The following is a 19,859-nucleotide window of genomic DNA, read 5'->3' on the forward strand; positions in this document are numbered from 1 at the left end:
ATTTGCGACAGAAATTTCCACTGAGAACATTCTGCAGTATTTCGGTATCCAAAAAGCAGTCAAAATCTGCACGTTGTCTATTTTGAAACAGCCCTGTCCTTTTTAGAATGACGGGGTTAAAATCATACGTCATTATAAGCCCCGCCCCCTGACGTGTTGGCACTTTGCAATAAATAAGTGGGTTTTGGGTTGCAGTTTGGGCACTCGGGCTCTAAAAGGTTCACCATCACTGGCCTAAACTCTTGGTACACCAATGTGTCAGGGGTTCGCATATACTCTTCTTAAAGAAATGTTACAGGGGTCTGCCTATACTTTTGCTACAGAAATGTTACTGGGGTCCGCCTATACTGTTGCTACAGAAATGTTACAGGGGTCTGCCTATAGTTTTGCTGCAGAAATGTTACTGGGGTCTCCCTATACTCTTGCTACAGAAATGTTACAGGGGTCTGCCTATACCTTTGCTACAGAAATGTTACTGGGGTCTGCCTATACTTTTGCTACAGAAATGTTACAGGGGTCTGCCTATACTTTTGCTACAGAAATGTTACAGGGGTCTCCCTAAGCATTTGCTACAGAAATGTTACTGAGGTCTGCCTATGCAGTTTCTACTGAATGGTTTGAGGGGTTCGCCTATACTTTTACTACAGAAATGTTACTGGGGTCCGCCTATACTCTTGCTACAGAAATGTTACTGGGGTCTCCCTATACTCTTACTACAGAAATGTTACAGGGGTCTACCTATACCTTTGCTACAGAAATGTTACTGGGGTCTGCCTATACTTTTGCTACAGAAATGTTACAGGGGTCTCCCTATACTTTTACTACAGAAATGTTACTGGGGTCCGCTTATACTCTTGCTACAGAAATGTTTCTGGGGTCCGCCTATACAGTTTCTACTGAATGGTTTGAGGGGTTCGCCTATACTTTTGCTACAGAAATGTTACAGGGGTCTGCCTATACTTTTGCTACACAAATGTTACTGGGGTCTGCCTATACTTTTGCTACACAAATGTTACTGGGGTCCGCCTATACTCTTGTTACAGAAATGTTACTGGGGTCTGCCTATACCTGGTTTGAGGGGTTCGCCTATACTTTTTCTAAGGAAATGTTACAGGGGTTCATCTATACTCTTGCTATAGAAATGTTACTGGGGTCCGCCTATACTCTTGCTACAGAAATGTTACAGGGGTCTGGCTATACTTTTGCTACAGAAATGTTACTGGGGTCCACCTATACTTATGCTACAGAAATGTTACTGGGGTCTCCCTATACACTTGCTAAAGAAATGTTACTGAGGTCCGCCTATACTCTTGCTACGGAAATGTTACAGGGGTCTGCCTATATTTTTTTTTCTACAGAAATGTTACTGGGGTCCGCCTATGCTGTGGGTGCACAAAGACTTCCCATTGCAGTGTTTTACCTGTCTGGCACAAATACACTGACTGACTAGGGTAGAAATGTGGGCCGAGGTCCTTGGTGGGGTGAAACTCTGCCATGTTTGGGTACTCTGATTTCTTCATGTGTAATACCATCTTTGTGCACCCACAGCATAGGCGAGCCCAAGGAACTCAAAGACTTCCCATTGCGGTGTTTAGGTATCTGACACCTATGCAGAATGAATTGTGTGGGCACACATGGATTTCCCATTGCTGTGTAACTCGCGGCACCTTGGGTCACACAAAGTGAAGGCTGGGACCAAGCCTGACCCTGGGCCCGTTCACGTGCTTCCCACACAGTGTATTGCTGCGTCGTGGAGATGTGTAGAAGTGCTGGCACCTGAGTCCCCTTTATGCCCACGTTTGCGGCTGCTGACAATTTTGTGACGGAGGTGGCACGGGATTGGAATGATGATCGTACATCAATTTATCATCAATTCTCAACGGCATTGTGTGCTATCGTCCACACTTTCAAGGAGGGTCGCTGCCTGGCCCTGCCAGCCCTCTGCAGTGTGTGCCTCCGGTTCCTCCTCATCTGGTACGTGCTTATAAATAGACATGAGGGTGGTGTGGCTATGAAGCGAGCATGTGGCATGGGGCAACTGAACGATGAACAGGGAAACTTTTGTGTGCACTGTGGACGCAGGGTCATGCAGGGGGGGTTGGACTGCAATGCCAGCATGTAACCCAGGAGAAGAGGCAGCGGTGTCACCCGCAGGCAGTGATTGTCCTTGGTTACAGGTAGTGTGGTGCTTGCCTAAGATGTGCCAGCGCGTGTGCCTTGCTAATGAGGGTTTGTCCCAAGTAAATTTTTAGGGGGGTGACCACCAGACTCTTGCCCCCATTTTGGCTTAATAGTGGGACCTAGGAGCCTCAGATGCAGCCATGCATGCTGCCCCTGCCCTTCCCTATCCTTTTCTGTGGTGTTTCCATGACTTTCTGATGTTTTCTGGTGTTTCACAAGTCATGACCTATGCGGAGCATCGGTCCCATACAAAAATGCTCGAGTCCCCCATTGACTTCAAATGGGGTTCGTTACTCGAAACGAGCTCTCTAGCATTACGAAAAGTTTGATTCGAACAACGAGCACCTGAGCATTTTGGTGCTCGCTCATCCCTAATCAGGAACAATTATCACTAGATGGACTGTCAGGTATCTGTTGCCCAGCAGATTGTCCCATGTAAATGCACCCTTAGATGTCCTAATATAATTTCTAAACATGCAAAAAATAATGCTTTAGGTAGAAGAATGACTGCACACAAGAGAGCGACCAACACACCAGAAATTTCCAGTGATTCCAACCTTTATTGAGAGAGTAACATATTCTGCGTGTGTATATATGTGCAGCAGTGAATATCATTGAAAAGCCCCATTATTCCTGTTGTGAGGTTATTGATGTGGTGGAACCAATTTCTTTATTGTATATATTTCCAGGATGTATGTTCTCCAGTCCTCCTGCACTCAGACTCCCTTCCATCTGTTCCCAACTTTATGCTAGTCATACATTTATTCAGTTAGAAGGATGTAGAGGGTCGGATTGCTGAGAGTATGATGGCAGAATCAGACAATAAAGGGTTTGTTGTCTGTTACCATGGAGACACACCGTTCTGCACAGGAGCTGTACAAGTTAGACAATAGGAAATTTGTGATACTTTTTGCAAAGTTGTTTCATTTTTCATTTTATATATATTGGGGCAATAAAAATAATCTCATTGTGAAGGTGAACATAGACATTATTCCATTAGCTACATATGACAGAAATGTGTAACATAGGCCATACAGTAAGTATGGAAGAGACTCGGCAGCGAAACTCACTCCATACCCAGTTGACACTCACTCTCAGTATAAATACAGTGGCTTTGACAACTGTGACATCCATGACATTATCCAGTGAGCTCTCGATTGCCCCATTGTCGTTCCCCTAACAAGCAATGGCAAGGTGCGGATGGGTTACTGTAGCAGTCCAGGGCCTAGTTCAGACAGACATACATGTTTTTCTTGTTTTCTTATGGTTGTCATATTGCTAACATAATTTCCATAGTCACCTAGCTCTGTCAGTCACTACCACCATAGGACATGAGAATTGACCTTCATGTGTCAACTTTATGTTCCAGTACTCTTCCTCCAACCAGCTCAAATATCTGCTATATGTTTAACTACTAGACATTAATTTTGATTTTTATCTTTCCAAGTTCTCTATTGTAGGACATATACCCCATTCTGGCCAGGTCACTTTCTTTATGGGCTTTTACACAGCCTGATGACCAGGCAAGAATGTTCCTAGAGATATTAGTGTCTCCGAGCTGTGGGAAGGACTTGGGAGGAGGGGGAACAGTTCTGGTTCCTAGTAAGTAGACCCAGTTGTGTGTGCAGTTTTATTGGCAATGCTCCATAGGAAAAAAATGAAAATTAACTCCCTTTCAACAGCCATCTCTTGGAAGTATTTTTTTTGCCTGTGATTCAATGTCTGACCCTTTGTTGGGGTATTCCCTTCTGGGACTTTCATTGCATATTCTGTGGCTATATGCAAATCTGATAGATGTAGGTCCCAGGTGGTCAGGACTTAGAAGTACAGCCAAGCAGGCTTCACTATGCTGTTTCCTATAGAAGTCAACAGGAGTTATGCAAACTGTGCAATACAGAAAGATCAGCTGTTTCAGTAACTCTGTTTGTGCAACTTTGTAGCCATCAGACTTTCATGACATGTCCTGTGAATATGCCATGAAAGTGTTAAGAAACCTCGCAACATGTCTAGGCTGTCAACGACTCTAAATAATACACTTGTTCATGTTCTCTAGCTAGGAGTCTTGGTGCGCCCCTTTATTTAGGTGGTGATTGCTGACAAGCATTGTAGCTTTGTGTGATCTTATTGTCATCAGTCCACAATAAATGCAGGATTAGATAAGAAGGTAAAGGCAGTATTATAGGATGTGCACAGTAAGTTAGGGATTCTTTGGCTTGTCTTCATCATCATCTTCCTCTTCTGCAGTGGTTACCATGAGCAGTCACTCTGGGTCACAACAAACATACTTCAAATTCGTATTTAAAGCCGGCTCCAAAGAACCAATTCTGAGGAACAAAACAGACATTTATTAAGTTGATACCAGCTGGTAGGGTGAATGCAGATGGGCGGAAGTTCCGCGGCGGGATGTGCTGCAGAATTTTTGCCTGTGCACACTGCCATAGGATTGCATGTGTGCACGCAATCCTATGCAGGCAGCCACTATTTGACCGCGTAATAACTTGTGCGGTAAACAAATCGCGGAGGCCCGCACAGAAATGTCACTGGTGATGCTCCGGCACATAGCAGAGCAGAGACAAGATGCCAGGAGGAGGTGAGCTGCCCGTCAGTGCAGGGGCACAGGGAGCATCTCTCTGCGAGAATCTTGCGGCGGGATCCAACCCGGCCGTCTGCATTGACCCATAGACAAACAGAAAGAAAAACAGGTGGAAATGGTACAACAACCCCGTTTCCCTGAAAATAAGACCTGCCCCGAAAAAAACCCTAGCATGATTTTTAAATAGTGTCCAGGTAGCTAAACAAGTAAAAAAGAAATATTTTGGAGCAAAAATTAGTATAAGATCCTGTCTTATTTTGGGGGAAATGGGGTAGTACTACTAGATATATTGACAGACAAAGATGTGAAGTGAGAAGAAACATGACATCTTATGTTAAAGATAATCTCAGACTAGATTCACTCCACGTTTGCATCATGCATGCAGACATTCTGGTATAAATATCTAACATACCTGCAGGCTATCAGTAGCCAAACACATGTCATAAGAGTGACTTTTAGTGTACATTTGGCTGGTATTCTTTGGTGTCGCTTTCTCTAAACTGTATTTAAAAGCTGTGCTATAGAGTATAAGAGTATACGGAAAGAAAAGTGTTGTATGTTCTTTCAATGGGAATCAATGGCAAAAGTACAGAACTATACAGCCGTAACATTGTATGCCTTAGGCTTCATTCACACAGGTGCGATGATATTTGGCTGGCTGTGCCACAGCCACAGTGCGGCCGAAAATCACGTGAACGAGAGGTAGCCGTGACTGAGTAATAGGTGCATCTCCCGTTTATGCATCTGTTCAGACGGCGCAGGGGTGACATGTATACGCTGCACCCGGAATGCTGTCGGGTAGAGGGAGAGAGTTTAGCTCTGCTAAACTGCCTCCCTTTCTCCGCCCCTTACTCGCTCCTAGCAATGGTGGGGGTGGGACTGGGCGGGAGCTAGTTTTCTAAACTCCTGCCCCATCTCTGCCCCTTGCCATGTGCCAGCAATAGGAGCGGGCAGGATGCTACTCACCCACCCTGTCCCACCCCTCCCTTTGCCCACAGCTGGCAAGGGGCAAAGAGGAGGAGGGAAGGGGAGGGAGTTTAACAGAGCCACTGCTAAACTCCCTCTCACCTCCCTTTTTCCTGGCAGCTCCCATAGGCTCCCACAGGAGTCTATTGGACCGGTGTATTCCCGCCGGGAAAGATAGGTCCAGAACTATGCGCTATGTCGGCTGTTTTTATGCACCAGCAAAATGGCCATCTGAACTGAGGCAATGTAAGCCAATGCCTCAGATGGGTGACATATATCAGCCAGGCTGTGAAAACAGGGCCAATATACACCTGTGTGAATTTAGCCTTACTGTTATTAAATGTGCAGGGTTTATTAGTGAATATATCAAAGCATACACTATACAACTGTATCAAAAGACACCAAAGATGTGCCATAAACGTTGGATAGGTGGGATTTCCACTTATGGGACCCTCACCTACTGGGAGTACAGAGACCCCTGACACCTGTTCTGTGGGGTCAGAGAGCCTCCATATTCAGGCAGGGATAGAACTGGAGAGGACTGCCTAATCCTGAAGATACGTCATAAATGTATTTAGTGGTAAAACCCCCTCTATCCAGTGGTAACTGAGAGAACCTCTAGGAATATCCAGTGACTAAATTGCCTAAAATTAAAGCTTTACATCGGCACGTGGATAAGAAGATCGCTGATAACATCTTGGCAGCTTCTTTATGTCATCAAACTCATTGTGGTACTGTAAGTATTCCATCAGCTCATTAGGGATTTCTAGCTGATGGATGAGACGAAGCTTCCCCACTTGTTTCAGCCGCCTTCTTATAGCAATACGACACTGAGACTTCAGGGATCTCGGATGAGCTGTACAGAAGATAAGACCAGAGTACAGGATGAGATTGTAGTCTGACACTACTGTACAGTACAGCGATCTATACAGGAAGAAAGTATATTAGAATTAGTCCATAGAAGGAAAAATGTGCTGAAAGTAAGTTAATTACAGCAGGGGCGTAAGCTAAAGACTCTGGGGCCCTGGTGCAAGAGCTCAGCTCACCACCCAACTTCCCCCACCCCCCTCTGCCTTACACACACACCTGTACCTCTACCTGTACCCAGATCTAAATTGTGATGCATGCAGCTGCAAAACAAATTTACCTACATGATCTAGCCCCTTGGCATTGGCTTTCCAAACACGACGCATTTCCTGGACTACTTGAAAATCAGTTTGCAGTCCCTTAGACTGCATTCATAATTTTTTTTGCATTTTCGAATCACAATTAAAAAACACATCCAAAAACTGCATATCGGATTCAAAAACCACATGTGCCTTTAATACACTGCATACACTATTAGAAACTGCATGTGGATTTAAACAATACATTCGACTTTTTAAAACCGCATGCAGGTTTCTGATGCATTTTTGAATTGTGTGTAAAGTATTCAGTCATATACAGTAAATAATCAGCTTATACCATCATGCTCCATATCACTATATACAGGACTAGCTGATGTATCTGGCTTTGCCCAAATTAATTTGATACAGGTGTTTACGTGTTGTGAACACGGAAAATTTTATGAAGTAAATGTTACCTTAGAAGAACAGAGGAATAAAGTATGTATACACAGAAAGGGAGCATTAGATTCTCCTCAGGCTGCATGTACTGATGTCCCTCTGCAGAATATGCCAGTCCCCCCCCCCCACACTGTCTTCTATTATGACCTAAAGAAGGCTCGCGCCAAATTTCACGCTTGTACAACACTGCAAGGTTAAATCATACAGGGGTGCACTTACTTTTGCATTTAGCATTAAATAATCGAGTTGTGACCCCTTTACTTTATCTATTTAGGACCTTACTTTTCCTATTTAGGACCTAAAGAATGCTTGTGCCAAATGTCACACTTGTACAACACCGGGAAGTTACATTACATGGGAGTGCACTCTCTTTTGCAATTAGCATTGAATTTTCAAGCTGTGACCCCTTTACTTTTCCAATTTAGGACCTGAAGAATGCTCGTGCCAAATTTCATGTTTGTATGACATAGAGAAGTTAGAGACTTAGATTAGGTACATTACACAGGGGTGCCAATACGTTTGCACTTAGCACTGAATAATTGAGTTGTGCCTCTTTAACTTTACCTATTTATGGCCTCGGTCACATGGGCGTTTTTTGCCGCGATTTGTGGATCGCATGACGTATGCGCATCCGCAAATCGCGTGACGGGGGCTGAAAAATCGCCCGAAAAATCTGCTCCTAGCTGCGTTTCCTTTGGAACGGGCCGCAGCAGTGGAGAACTGTCCAGCCCATTGAATTCAATGGAGCCGGCAATACAGCCGGCTTCATAGAAAGCAATGGGCTGCAGGCGATCTCAGGATGAATTTCCCTGAAAATCATCCAAAAATGTGTAAAAAGTAAAAAAAAAAAAAATACTCACCTTGTCCCGGCAGACGGAGTTCAGCCGCGGCCGGCCGGCAGTTCTCCTGAACTGCTGTGAGTAGTATTCAGCAGGCAGGGATTTAAAATCCCCGCCTGCTGAATGAGCTGCCTCTGATTGGTCACAGCCCTCACCAATCAGAGGCAGCTCTCACTCACCCATTCATGAATTCATGAATGGGTGAGTGAGTGCTGCCTCTGATTGGCTCAGCAAAGGGACCAATCAGGGGCAGCTCTCAGCTATTGAATGACAGCTGAGAGCTGCCCCTGATTGATCCCTGCGCTGAGCCAATCAGAGGCAGCACTCACTCGCCATTCATGAATGGGTGAGTGAGAGCTGCCTCTGATTGGTGAGGGCTGTGACCAATCAGAGGCAGCTCATTCAGCAGGCGGGGATTTTAAATCCCCGGCTGCTGAATACTACTCACAGCAGTTCAGGAGAACTGCCGGCCGGCTGCGGCTGAACTCCGTCTGCCGGAAGAAGGTGAGTATATTTTTGTTTTTACTTTTTACACATTTTTGGATGATTTTCAGGGAAGGGCTTATATTTTTAAGCCCTTCCCGAAAATTCATCCTGCGATCGCCGGCAGCCCATTGCTTTCAATGGAGCCGGCTGTATTGCTGGCTCCATTGAATCAATGGGCAACTATCATTTTTCTCTGCTACAGCTGTGGCAGAGGAGAATGATTTGTCTAGTATATGTTGTCAATGGGGTCGGCGCTGCTGCCGCCGGCCCTATTGAGCGCATATAGAGAAGAACAGGAATCGCAGATCGCAGATAGGCGCGATCTGCGATTTCTGTTCTATAATTAATCGGACGAGCGCATAAAAAGCGCTCATGTGTCCGATACCATTGCAAAGCAATGGTTCTATAAAATCGGCGATCGCATGCGCATATCGCACGAAAAATCGCCCGTGTGACCGAGGCCTTTAGGATGTAAAGAATGCTTGTGCTAATTTCAAGCTTATACAACATCGGGAAGTTACATTACATAGGAGTGCCAATACTTTTGCACTTAGCATTAAATAATCAAGTTGTGACCCCTTTACTTTTCCTATTTAGGACATAAAGAATGTTCGTGCCAAAGTTTATGCTTGTACGACATGGGAAGTTAGAGAATTAACCCCTTCATGACCAATGACGTACCGGTACGTCATGGTGTGTCGGGGTATGTATGAAGAGAGGTTGCGTAGCAACATCTCTTCATACAGTGCGGGCGTCAGCTGTTTATAACAGCTGACACCCGCGGCCGATCGCGGCTATTAACCATTTAAATGCCGCTGTCAATTCTGACAGCGGCATTTAAATCCTCCGAACGATGTTCGGGGGTCCTGCACAGCCCCCCCCCCCCGCGCGGTGAGATCGGGGGAGCCGTGCAGGTGTCATGGCAGCCAGGGGCCTATTGAAAGGCCCCAGGGCTGCCTTAGCAGACTGCCTATCAAGCCATCCCCGTGGGGTGGCTCGATAGACTGCCTGTCAAAAAGCAGTATGATATAGTTATAGCATTGCATCATACATCAGGAGCGATCAATGCATCGCATATTAAAGTCCCCCAGGGGGACTTCAAAGTAATGTAAAAAAAAAAAAAAAATCAATAAAGTTTTTTTAATTGAAAAAAAAAAGTTGCAAAAGTTTAAATCACCCCCTTTTGCCATATCTATTATTAAAAAATGTAAATAATAAATTAAAAATATGTATTTGGTATCGCCGCGTCTGTAAAAGTCCGAACTATCAAAGCAGTGCATTATTTTTCCCGCACGGTGAACGACGTCCGGAAAAAAATTAAAGAACGCCAGAAATACACTTTTTTGGTTACCCTGTCTCCCAGAAAAAACGCAATAAAAAGTCGTATGCACTCCAAATTGGTACTATCAGAAACTACAGAACATCCCGCAAAAAATGAGCCCTTGCTAAACTATGTCGATGGAAAAAAAAAAAGTTATTGCGCACACAAAATGACGGCAGAAAGTAATTGAAAAAAATTAAATGCCTTTAGAAAAAAAAAGAGGAGTATAGTAAAAAAAAAACTATACATGTTTGGTATCGTAGTAATCATACCGACCCATAGAATAAAGTTATCATGTCATTTTTTTTGCTGTTTGTGCGCCGTACAAAACAAGATGCACTAAAAGATGACGAAATGTTGTTTTTCTTTTTCATTTTACTCCACTTAGAATTTTTTAAAAGTTTTTCAGTACATTATATGGTACTTTAAATAGCACCGTTGAAAAATACAACTCGTCCCGCAAAAAACAAGCCCTCATACAGTGAAGTCGATGGATAAATAAAGGAGTTACAATTTTTTAAAGGGGGGAGGAAAAAATGAAAATGGAAAAAGAAAAAGGGCCGCGTCATTAAGGGGTTAAATTAGGTACATTACATAGAGGTTCCAATACTTTTGCTATTACCATTGAATTTTTGAGTTGTGATTCTTTTATTTTTCCTATTTAGGATGTAAAGGATCCTTGTGCCTAATTTCACGCTTGTATGACACTGGGAAGTTTGAGAATTAGATTAGGTACATTTTGTAGGGGTGTCAATACTTTTGCAATTAGCATTGCATTTTCGAGATTTGACGTCTTTACTTTTCCTATCTAGGACCTAAAGAATGCTTGTGCCAAATTGCAAGGCTGTAGGACACCAGGAAGTTAGAGAATTAGATTAGGTACATTACATAGGGGTGCAAATAGTTTTGCACTTAGCATCGAATAATCTAGTTGTGACCCATTTACTTTTCCTATTTACGACCCAAAGAATGCTCCTTTCAAATTTTATGTTTGTACGACATTGGGAAGTTAGAGAATTAGTGGTAAGTCAGTCTATCAGTCAGTCAGAGAGGGCTTTCACCTTTATTTCTAACTTATACCAGCTGCACATGTATAGTTATATACAGAAGATGCTCAGGTTGTAAATAGATGTGAACTCTCTCCCCTTGACAAAATTCTTACCCATTTGCGTTATTAGTCTTCTTGTGGATTACAAATAACCAAAGCAGTTGTCAGGGCAAGAACTCCAGACCCCACACAGAAGAGCAATTTGGGCAGCTCTCTATAGTATATTAAAGAATGCCCCGGCATTATCTATTACCTGAAGCTTATAGAATCATATTTGACTGCAGTCACTGACCTCATTGTGCATTTATCAACCTGGTAGGTTGCTGTTAGCTATATAGTGCCATTAAGGGACCAAGTGTGCCTGTCTTCTCAGTGAGGAGAGAGGAATAAGCAGTCAGACAACTCTGGCAACGGTCTATCTCAGATTTCACATACAATATCCTCTATTGAGAAGAAACAGATGTCATTACCCTTTTCTCTATCCAGAAGTCTTGTGGCATCATTATCAACTTCGAGAAGGGCTTTCTGTATATCCGGTAAGTACATATTAGCACCAAACTGGATGAGAAGTTCCACAAATGGGGCTTCAAAGTTCTTTTTAAGACACATTCCTAGTACTGATGTATCATCTGGAGTATCGCCTTCTGAATCATAGTGGAAACACTTATGATCAGGGTCAGCCCCATAAAGAAGTAACATTCTAAAGCATTCAAAATCTCCATGGTTTGCTGCAATGTACAAGGGGTTAGCTGATTCTGGACTCTTATCAGAATCTGCGCTTGCTCCATACTCCAACAGCAGCTGGAGGAGTCTGACATTCCCTCGACGATTAAGTATGTATGGCACAGAGCAACTATCAAGCAGAATCCTTGGGTTGGCTCCAGCTTTTAACAATTCTTCAATACATTCAATATATTTGTTAACCATAGCAACTTTAAGACATCGCCTTAGCACGTTCCCACTGGTTTTCCTGATATGTTTCTTGGCTTCATTCTTGGACAGTAACGCACGTAGTTCTTCTTCCTTACAAGCCCGTATTAATGTGCAGGCTTTACGATGCAGCGCCAACTCCTTTATAGGGCTAAGAAAGCCTGCCATGATGACACTTTGTATCGAGGCAGAATGTCCGTGACCGTATATGTACAATACAAAGTAACGGCTTACATATCTCTGCGCTCCTCAGATGAAAGCAAAGTCTCCTTCATTTCAGAGTCTGAACAGGTTAATAAAGTCTCTTCCCAGCATTCCGCAGAGTCATTTCCCGAAGGTTGATCCTGCGCCGACTGATTCTTCATGCTGAAGGGACCTTGGATGACATCACAGCCACGTGATAGACAGGAGGCAATGGGTTGGGCAGAAGCAGAGTGCAGTTGTAGAAGCAGCTGCTGTTTATGTAGATGACGCTTGTTTGTAATGAAATTCATAAAACATCTGGAATATTTCTTTTTGGTTTGGTAGGTCGGACGTGCTAAGGAGGGAAAGTCATGTGAAGGGAACTGCAGCCATCCTACATCTCATTCAATGTAACACTTCATTCTTATCTTACAGGGTCATATTATATTTATCACATACATCAGTATTGCTAATTTCATACACCTTTATTAACTGATCTGTGATAAGAAAAAATTGTCAGTCTAACAATTCCCACACTTTAACCCCTTACTCACCACACAGATTTAGATTATCTATTTTCATATGCCCTACTGGGGGTTTCAGATTTGCGTGTCTCTTTTTTTTTTACTGGATGACCTAGCCCCTATCATAGCAGAAGGGGACCACTTCCGGTACACGTTCCTTACTTCAGTAATAGTAGCTGTCCCACGACACTAAGAGAGACACAGAAAGCATTTTTTTTTTTACTTCTCACAAGCTTCTTTTGAACTTTGCAATCGGGTTTTACTGTCTATCTCTTACAGGGGCCATAACAAATAATTGAAATTCATGTTCTGGGGTTCCCTAGGGCCCGCGTGCCATACCATTGTGTAGGCATCCATGCCTTCTTGGTCAAGTACGTTCTTGTTATTTCAGTATAGGACAGCAGTATTGTGCTGGATCCACACCCTGTATAGCCGCATAGCTTTTAATGGGGCTGAATGCTGCCCATGGAAGCACACAGACAGCCCACAGCCCAAAAATATGGTCATGTCCAACTAGCTTAAGGCTAATTTCACCTGGGCAAGCATGATATTGAGCCGTGAAACTCAGCGCAATATCGCACTCGGAAACATGAGATGTCCCTGTAGATGTGAGGCATTTTTGTGTCAAGTAGCGATCTTTATTGTTTTCAATGGGAAACCTTGCATCACGTTCTATTCGGGTTCACCTCGCACACCATGCAATGTTTTTACTAGACCCATTGAAAACAATGGGAAAGGCATTCTGTGGGAATGCCCAAAGATAGGACATGCCGCGATTTTTTTCCAGTATCGCGATGCATGAAACAACATCAGGAACAGAGATGAGCGAGCACACTCGTCCGAGCTTGATGCTCGTTCGAGTATTAGAGTACTCGAGATGCTTGTTACGCAAGTCGAACACCACGCAGTACTCGAGTCAATTGCATTTCCTTCCCTGCATGTTTAGCGCCATTTTCTAGCCAATAGACATGCAGGGACGGCATTACCACTTCCTGCTGGGACGTGCCAGCCGTCACCCCCCCACACAGCAGTGAGTGACTGGGCCGATCAGGTGACCGCCGAGTACTTAAACTGGTCCCACCCGCAGCTCGCCTCAGACGCATGCTGGCAGAGATTAGGGAAAGTGCTGCTGCTAATATAGGGACAGTGTTAGGGCTCCCACCCACTAGCGTTTTTTTTCATTGCGAAATTCGCACGTTTTTTTTTTCTACAGGGGGTCTATGGGACTTATAAAGCTAAAATCGCGATCGCGCAAAATCGCGATTTACCGCGAAGTCGCGATTTTGCGCAATCGCGATTTTAGCTTTACAACTCCCATAGCCCAAAGACCCCTGCAGAAAAAAAAAAACGCAGCGAATTTCGCAGTAAAAAAACGCTAGTGGGTGGGAGCCCTTAGAGTAGGATCCTGTCTTCAAGAACCCCAACGGTCCTTCTTAGGGCTACTCCTCATAGTGTGCATTACTGTTGTGGCTGGCTGGGAGCACTAGTGCACCAATTTTTTTGTTTAAGCATCTAGGGCTGTGCAGGCTATTTTAGCTATACTGTTTTGTGGGTGCAGTGCATAAGGCAGAGTGTATAAGGCAGCTACTTATATAGGGAAAGTTTTACAGTCCTCCTGATCCTCTGTACAAGAACCTCAACGGTCCTTCTTAGGGCTACATCTCACTGTGTGCATTATAGTTGTGGCTGGCTGGGAGCAGTAGTGCATCAATTTTTGTATTACGCATCTAGGCCTGTTCTCAGCCTTTCAGTAATAGCGTTCTCAGCCTGCAGTGCTGTACAACCAGCTCTCACCGTGAAACTGCACTTTAACATTTCCTAGCCTACTGCAAACTACTTCAGTTATACCGTTCTGTGTCTGCAGTGCATAACGCAGAGTTTAGGGACGCAGCCACTTCTATAGGAAAAGTTATACAGTCCTGATTCTCCGTGCAAGTACCCCAACGCTTCTTCTTAATGCTACATCTGACTGTGTGCTTTAGAGTTGTGGCTGGCTGGGAGCAGTAGTGCACCAACTTTTGTATTACGCATCTAGGCCTGTTCCCCGCATTTCCGTAATAGTGTTCTCAGCCTGCAGTGCCCTACAACCAGTTCTCACCGTGAAACTGCACTCTAACGTTTCCTAGCCTACTGCAAACTATTTCAGTTATACAGAGGTCTCACTGCACTGCTAAACAGTACTGTAATATTTCCTGGGCCACTGCAAAGTATTTCAGCTCTGCCGCTGTGCAGAGCGTCTCACAATACCCTTTCCATGGTGGGTTTGAGATAGCCGCAGTTACCAGCACTATCCGCTGGCTTTAGAGTCTTCTCCCACACTATACATCCTCTCTTATCTACAAGTCTCTGCGAGTAGTAAATTACCCCAAGGTATCAGCGCAAGACAGAGGGTTAATTTTTTCAAGTCACAGCATAGAGCCTCCACTATCTACAAGTCTTTGTGTGCGGTGAATTAAGCCACAGTTGTCAGTGCTGTACAGTGGAGTAATTTATTTGGGCCCTGTTTTATTCTTAATCCGCCATGATGAGGAGTAGGGGTAAGGGTCGAGGATGCGGACGCGGGCGTCCAAGTAAAGGTATGGGCACAGGCTGAGTTCCTGGGCGTGGTGAATCACAGCCGGCTGCTGCGGGGTTAGGAAAGAGACAAGTTTCTGGGCTCCCAAGCTTCATATCCCAATTTACAGGTCCGCGTGGTAGACCTTTATTACAAACAGAGCAGTGCGAGCAGGTCCTGTTGTGGATGGCAAAAAACGCGTCCAGCAATGTATTGACCGCCCAGTCTTCTACGCAGTCCACTACCTCCGCCCTAGGGACTGCAACTCTGAATCCTCTGGCTTCTCCTCCTTCCTCCCAGCCTCCTCACTCCATGAAAATGACATATTCTGAGCAGGCAGACTCCCAGGAACTGTTCCCGGGTCACTGCCATGAGTGGGAAAAAATGGTTCCTCTCTCACCTGAGGAGTTTGTCGTGACCAATGCCCAACCTTTGGAAAGTGATGAGGCTGGGGACTTCCGGCAACTGTCTCAAGAGCTTTTTGTGGATGAGGATTCAGAGGAAGAGCAGCCTGACTATGAGGTGACTGACCTCAGCTGGTTTGCTAAGCCTACTGAGGACAGGTTTTCCTATCATCCCATGTGCCATCCCAGCGCTACACCAGCACGTCTCCCGCAACGTAAATCATGCCCTCACCAACGTGGTTACTGGAAAGGTCCACTTAACCACAGACAAGTACTGGCGGGCAGGGCCACTCTATCTCCCTGACGGCACATTGGGTGAATGGTGGAGGCTGGGACCGAGTCAGAGCTTGGGACCTCTCACGTCCTACCCTCACCCAGAATAGCAGGTCCTACCTCGGTGCTGGTAATTGCAGCGTTTTATGCCACCTCCTCCAAACTCTCCCCCTCCTCCTCCTCTGCCACCTCTACCTCTCAATTAAGAAGTGTGAGCACGTCGCCAGCAGGCGGTAGCGTGCGGCGCGGCAGCACAGCAGTGGGCAAGCGTCAACAAGCCATGCTGAAATTAATCAGCTTAGGTGACAAGAGGCACATGGCCCCCGAGCTGCTGCCGGGTCTTACAGAACAGACTGACCTCTGGCTGAGCCTCCAACCGGGCATGGTCGTGTGTGACAACAGCCGTAACCTGGTGGTGGCTCTGCAGCTCGGCAGCCTCACACACATGCCATGCCTGGCCCACATCTTCACTCTGGTGATTCAGCGGTTTCTGAAAAACTACCCCCACTTGTCTGACCTGTTCGGCAAGGTGCGCCACGTCTGCGCACATTTCCGCAAGTCCACCACGGACACTGCCACCCTGAGGACCCTGCAACTTCTATTTCAGCTGCCAGAGCACCGACTGCTGTGCGACATGTCCACACACTGGAATTCTATGCTGCACATGTTGGCCAGGCTGTACATGCAGCGTAGAGCAATAGTGGAATACCAGCTGCAACATGGGCGGCGGAGTGGTAGTCAGCCTCTGCCATTCATGACTGAGAAGTAGGCATGAATGGCAGATATCTGCCAGGTCTTTGGAAACTTTGAGGAGTCTACCCAGATGGTGAGCGGCGATGCAGCAATCATTAGCGTTACCATCCCGCTGCTTTGCCTGCTGAGAAGTTCGCTGCTAAGCATAAAGGCCGACGCTTTGCGGTTGGAACAGGAGATGGGGGATGACAGTATGTCGCTTGATAGTCAGACCACCCTCATGTCTATATCTCAGCGCGTTTTGGAGAAGGAGGAGGAGGGGGAAGAGACAGCTGGCCTCACTGCAGAAGGTACCCATGCTTCTTGCCTCTCATCTCTTCAGCTTGTATGGGCTGAAGAGGAGGAGGATCCTGAAAGTAATCCTCCTAGTGAGAGGACAGCAATGTGTTGCGTACTTGGACCCTGGCACACATGGCTGACTTCATGTTAGGCTACCTTTCCCGTGACCCTCGCGTTAGACGCATTCTGGCCAACACGGATTACTGGGTGTACACCCTTCTTGACCCACGGTATAAGGAGAACCTTTCCACTCTCATTCCCGAAGAGGAAAGGGGTTTGAGAGTGATGCAATACCACAGGACCCTGGTGGAAAAGGTGATGCTAAAGTTCCAATCTGACAGTGCTAGTGTCAGAAGAGGCAGTTCAAAGTACCAAGTAGCAGGGAAGGAGCGGGTTTCAGGCAGCATGTCCAGCGTAGGCAGGGGAACACTCTCCAAGGCCTTTACCAGCTTTATGGCTCCCCAGCTAGACTGTGTCACCACTCCCCAGTCAAGGCTGAGTCAGAGGGAGCACTGTAAAAAGATGGTGAGGGAGTACGTAGCCGATCATACCACCGTCCTCTGTGATGCCTCTGCTCCATACAACTATTGGGTGTCAAAGCTGGACAAGTAGCACGAACTTGCGCTGTACACCCTGGAGGTGCTGGCCTGCCCTGCCGCTAACGTCTTGTCAGAGAGGGTGTTTAGTGCAGCTGGGGGAATCATCACGTATAAGCGTACCCGCCTGTCAACTGCCAGTGCCGACATGCTTCTACTGATAAAGATGAACAAAGGCTGGATTTCCCCAGACTCCTCTTCTCCACCGGCGGAGAGCAGCGGAACCTAATGATTCGTTTCGCTGCAACAGGAGAAAAATGCCTCCTCTATCACCACAAAAAAAGGGGGAATTAGCTTTGTCAATCACTCTCGGATATTATTACTTCTCCTCCTACTACTCCTCCTCCTAAAACAGCATGTCAGCACGCTGAACTGTCAATTTTTCTGCGGCCCAAAAGGCTCTGTTTAAAAGTGTTTTACAATTTTTCAAAGTTTCAAAAGTATTGATACTTTAAAAGAAACCAATTTTTTTTCACAGGGCTGCCTCCAGGCTCTGTTGCAAATTAAACAACAGCAAGCTATATCTTTAAAAAATGTTTATGGGTTTCACTTGCCCTCGCGTTTGAGCAACTTTTCAGGGGTGCACTTGTACTCTTGGAACACCAATTTTTTTCAGGTGTTCGCCTATACTCTTGGTACACCAATGTTTCAGGGGTTCGCCTACACTCTTGATAAAGAAATGTTACAGGGGTCTGCCTATACTTCTGCTACATAAATGTTACAGGGGTCGGCCTATACTCTTGCTACAGAAATGTTACTGGGGTCCACCTATACTCTTCCTACAGAAATGTTACAGGGGTCAGCCTATAACTTTGCTACAGAAATGTTACTGGGGTCTGCCTATACTTTTGCTACAGAAATGTTACTGGGGTCCGCCTATATTCTTGCTACAGAAATGTTACTGAGGTTCGCCTATGCAGTTTCTGCTGAATGGTTTGAGGGGTTCGCCTATACTCTTGCTACAGAAATGTTACTGGGGTCCGCCTATATTCTTGCTACAGAAATGTTACTGGGCTCTCCCTATACATTTGCTACAGAATGGGGTCCGCCGATACTCTTGCTACGGAAATATTACAAGGGTTTGCCTATATTTTTTTTTCTACAGAAATGTTACTGGGCTCCACCTATACTCTTGCTATAGAAATGTTACTGGGGTCCGCCTATACTTTTGCTACAGAAATGTTACTGGGGTCCACCTTTACTCTTGCTACAGGAATGTTACTGAGGTTCGCCTATGCAGTTTCTGCTGAATGGTTTGAGGGGTTCGCCTATACTCTTGCTACAGAAATGTTACTGGGGTCCGCCTATATTCTTGCTACAGAAATGTTACTGGGCTCTCCCTATACATTTGCTACAGAATGGGGTCCGCCGATACTCTTGCTACGGAAATGTTACAAGGGTTTGCCTATCTTTTTTTGTTCTACAGAAATGTTACTGGGGTCCACCTTTACTCTTGCTATAGAAATGTTACTGGAGTCCGCCTATACTTTTGCTACAGAAATCTTATTGGGGTTCACCTCTTCTCTTGCTACAGGAATGTTTCTGAGGTTCGCCTAAGCAGTTTCTACTGAATGGTTTGAGGGGTTCGCCTATACTCTTGCTACAGAAATGTTACTGGGGTCTCCCTATACATTTGCTACAGAATGTCACTGGGGTCCGCCGATACTCTTGCTATGGAAATTTTACACGGGTTCGCCTATATTTTTTTTTTTTACAGAAATGTTACTGGGGTCCACCTATACTCTTGCTATAGAAATGTTACTGCGGTCCGCCTATACTTTTGCTACAGAAATGTTACTGGGGTCCACCTTTACTCTTGCTACAGGAATGTTACTGAGGTTCGCCTATGGAGTTTCTGCTGAATGGTTTGAGGGGTTCGCCTATACTCTTGCTACAGAAATGTTACTGGGGTCCGCCTATATTCTTGCTACAGAAATGTTACTGGGCTCTCCCTATACATTTGCTACAGAATGGGGTCCGCCGATACTCTTGCTACGGAAATGTTACAAGGGTTTGCCTATCTTTTTTTTTTCTACAGAAATGTTACTGGGGTCCACCTATACTCTTGCTATAGAAATGTTACTGGAGTCCGCCTATACTTTTGCTACAGAAATCTTATTGGGATTCACCTCTTCTCTTGCTACAGGAATGTTTCTGAGGTTCGCCTAAGCAGTTTCTACTGAATGGTTTGAGGGGTTCGCCTATACTCTTGCTACAGAAATGTTACTGGGGTCTCCCTATACATTTGCTACAGAATGTCACTGGGGTCCGCCGATACTCTTGCTACGGAAATTTTACACGGGTTCGCCTATATTTTTTTTTTACAGAAATGTTACTGGGGTCCACCTATACTCTTGCTATAGA

At 45.2% G+C, this 19,859-nt stretch overlaps 1 protein-coding gene across 1 annotated transcript; it reads right to left on the minus strand.

Annotated features, from left to right (window-relative positions):
- Positions 1-2,704: 2,704 nt before the first annotated feature.
- On the minus strand, positions 2,705-12,304 carry LOC136580807 (ankyrin repeat and SOCS box protein 12-like). The gene is made up of 3 exons (XM_066581664.1): positions 11,470-12,304; positions 6,403-6,596; positions 2,705-4,505 (listed from the first exon to the last, which is right to left on the minus strand). Exons 1-3 carry the CDS (start codon positions 12,095-12,097, stop codon positions 4,452-4,454), a joined length of 876 nt encoding a protein of 291 aa, XP_066437761.1. The 5' UTR covers positions 12,098-12,304; the 3' UTR covers positions 2,705-4,451.
- Between the last annotated feature and the right edge of the window lie 7,555 nt (positions 12,305-19,859).

Source organism: Eleutherodactylus coqui, chromosome 10, assembly GCF_035609145.1.
Source record: "Eleutherodactylus coqui strain aEleCoq1 chromosome 10, aEleCoq1.hap1, whole genome shotgun sequence".
NCBI lineage: Eukaryota > Metazoa > Chordata > Amphibia > Anura > Eleutherodactylidae > Eleutherodactylus > Eleutherodactylus coqui.

Coding starts and splice junctions, on each gene's coding strand:
- LOC136580807 (XM_066581664.1), bottom strand. CDS start 12,097: ATGGCAGGCTTTCTTAGCCCTATAAAGGAGTTGGCGCTGCATCGTAAA. Junction 6,597..11,469: donor ACTTCTGGATAGAGAAAAGG/GTAATGACATCT, acceptor TCTTCTGTACAG/CTCATCCGAGATCCCTGAAG. Junction 4,506..6,402: donor CTTCTTATCCACGTGCCGAT/GTAAAGCTTTAA, acceptor TTTGTTCCTCAG/AATTGGTTCTTTGGAGCCGG.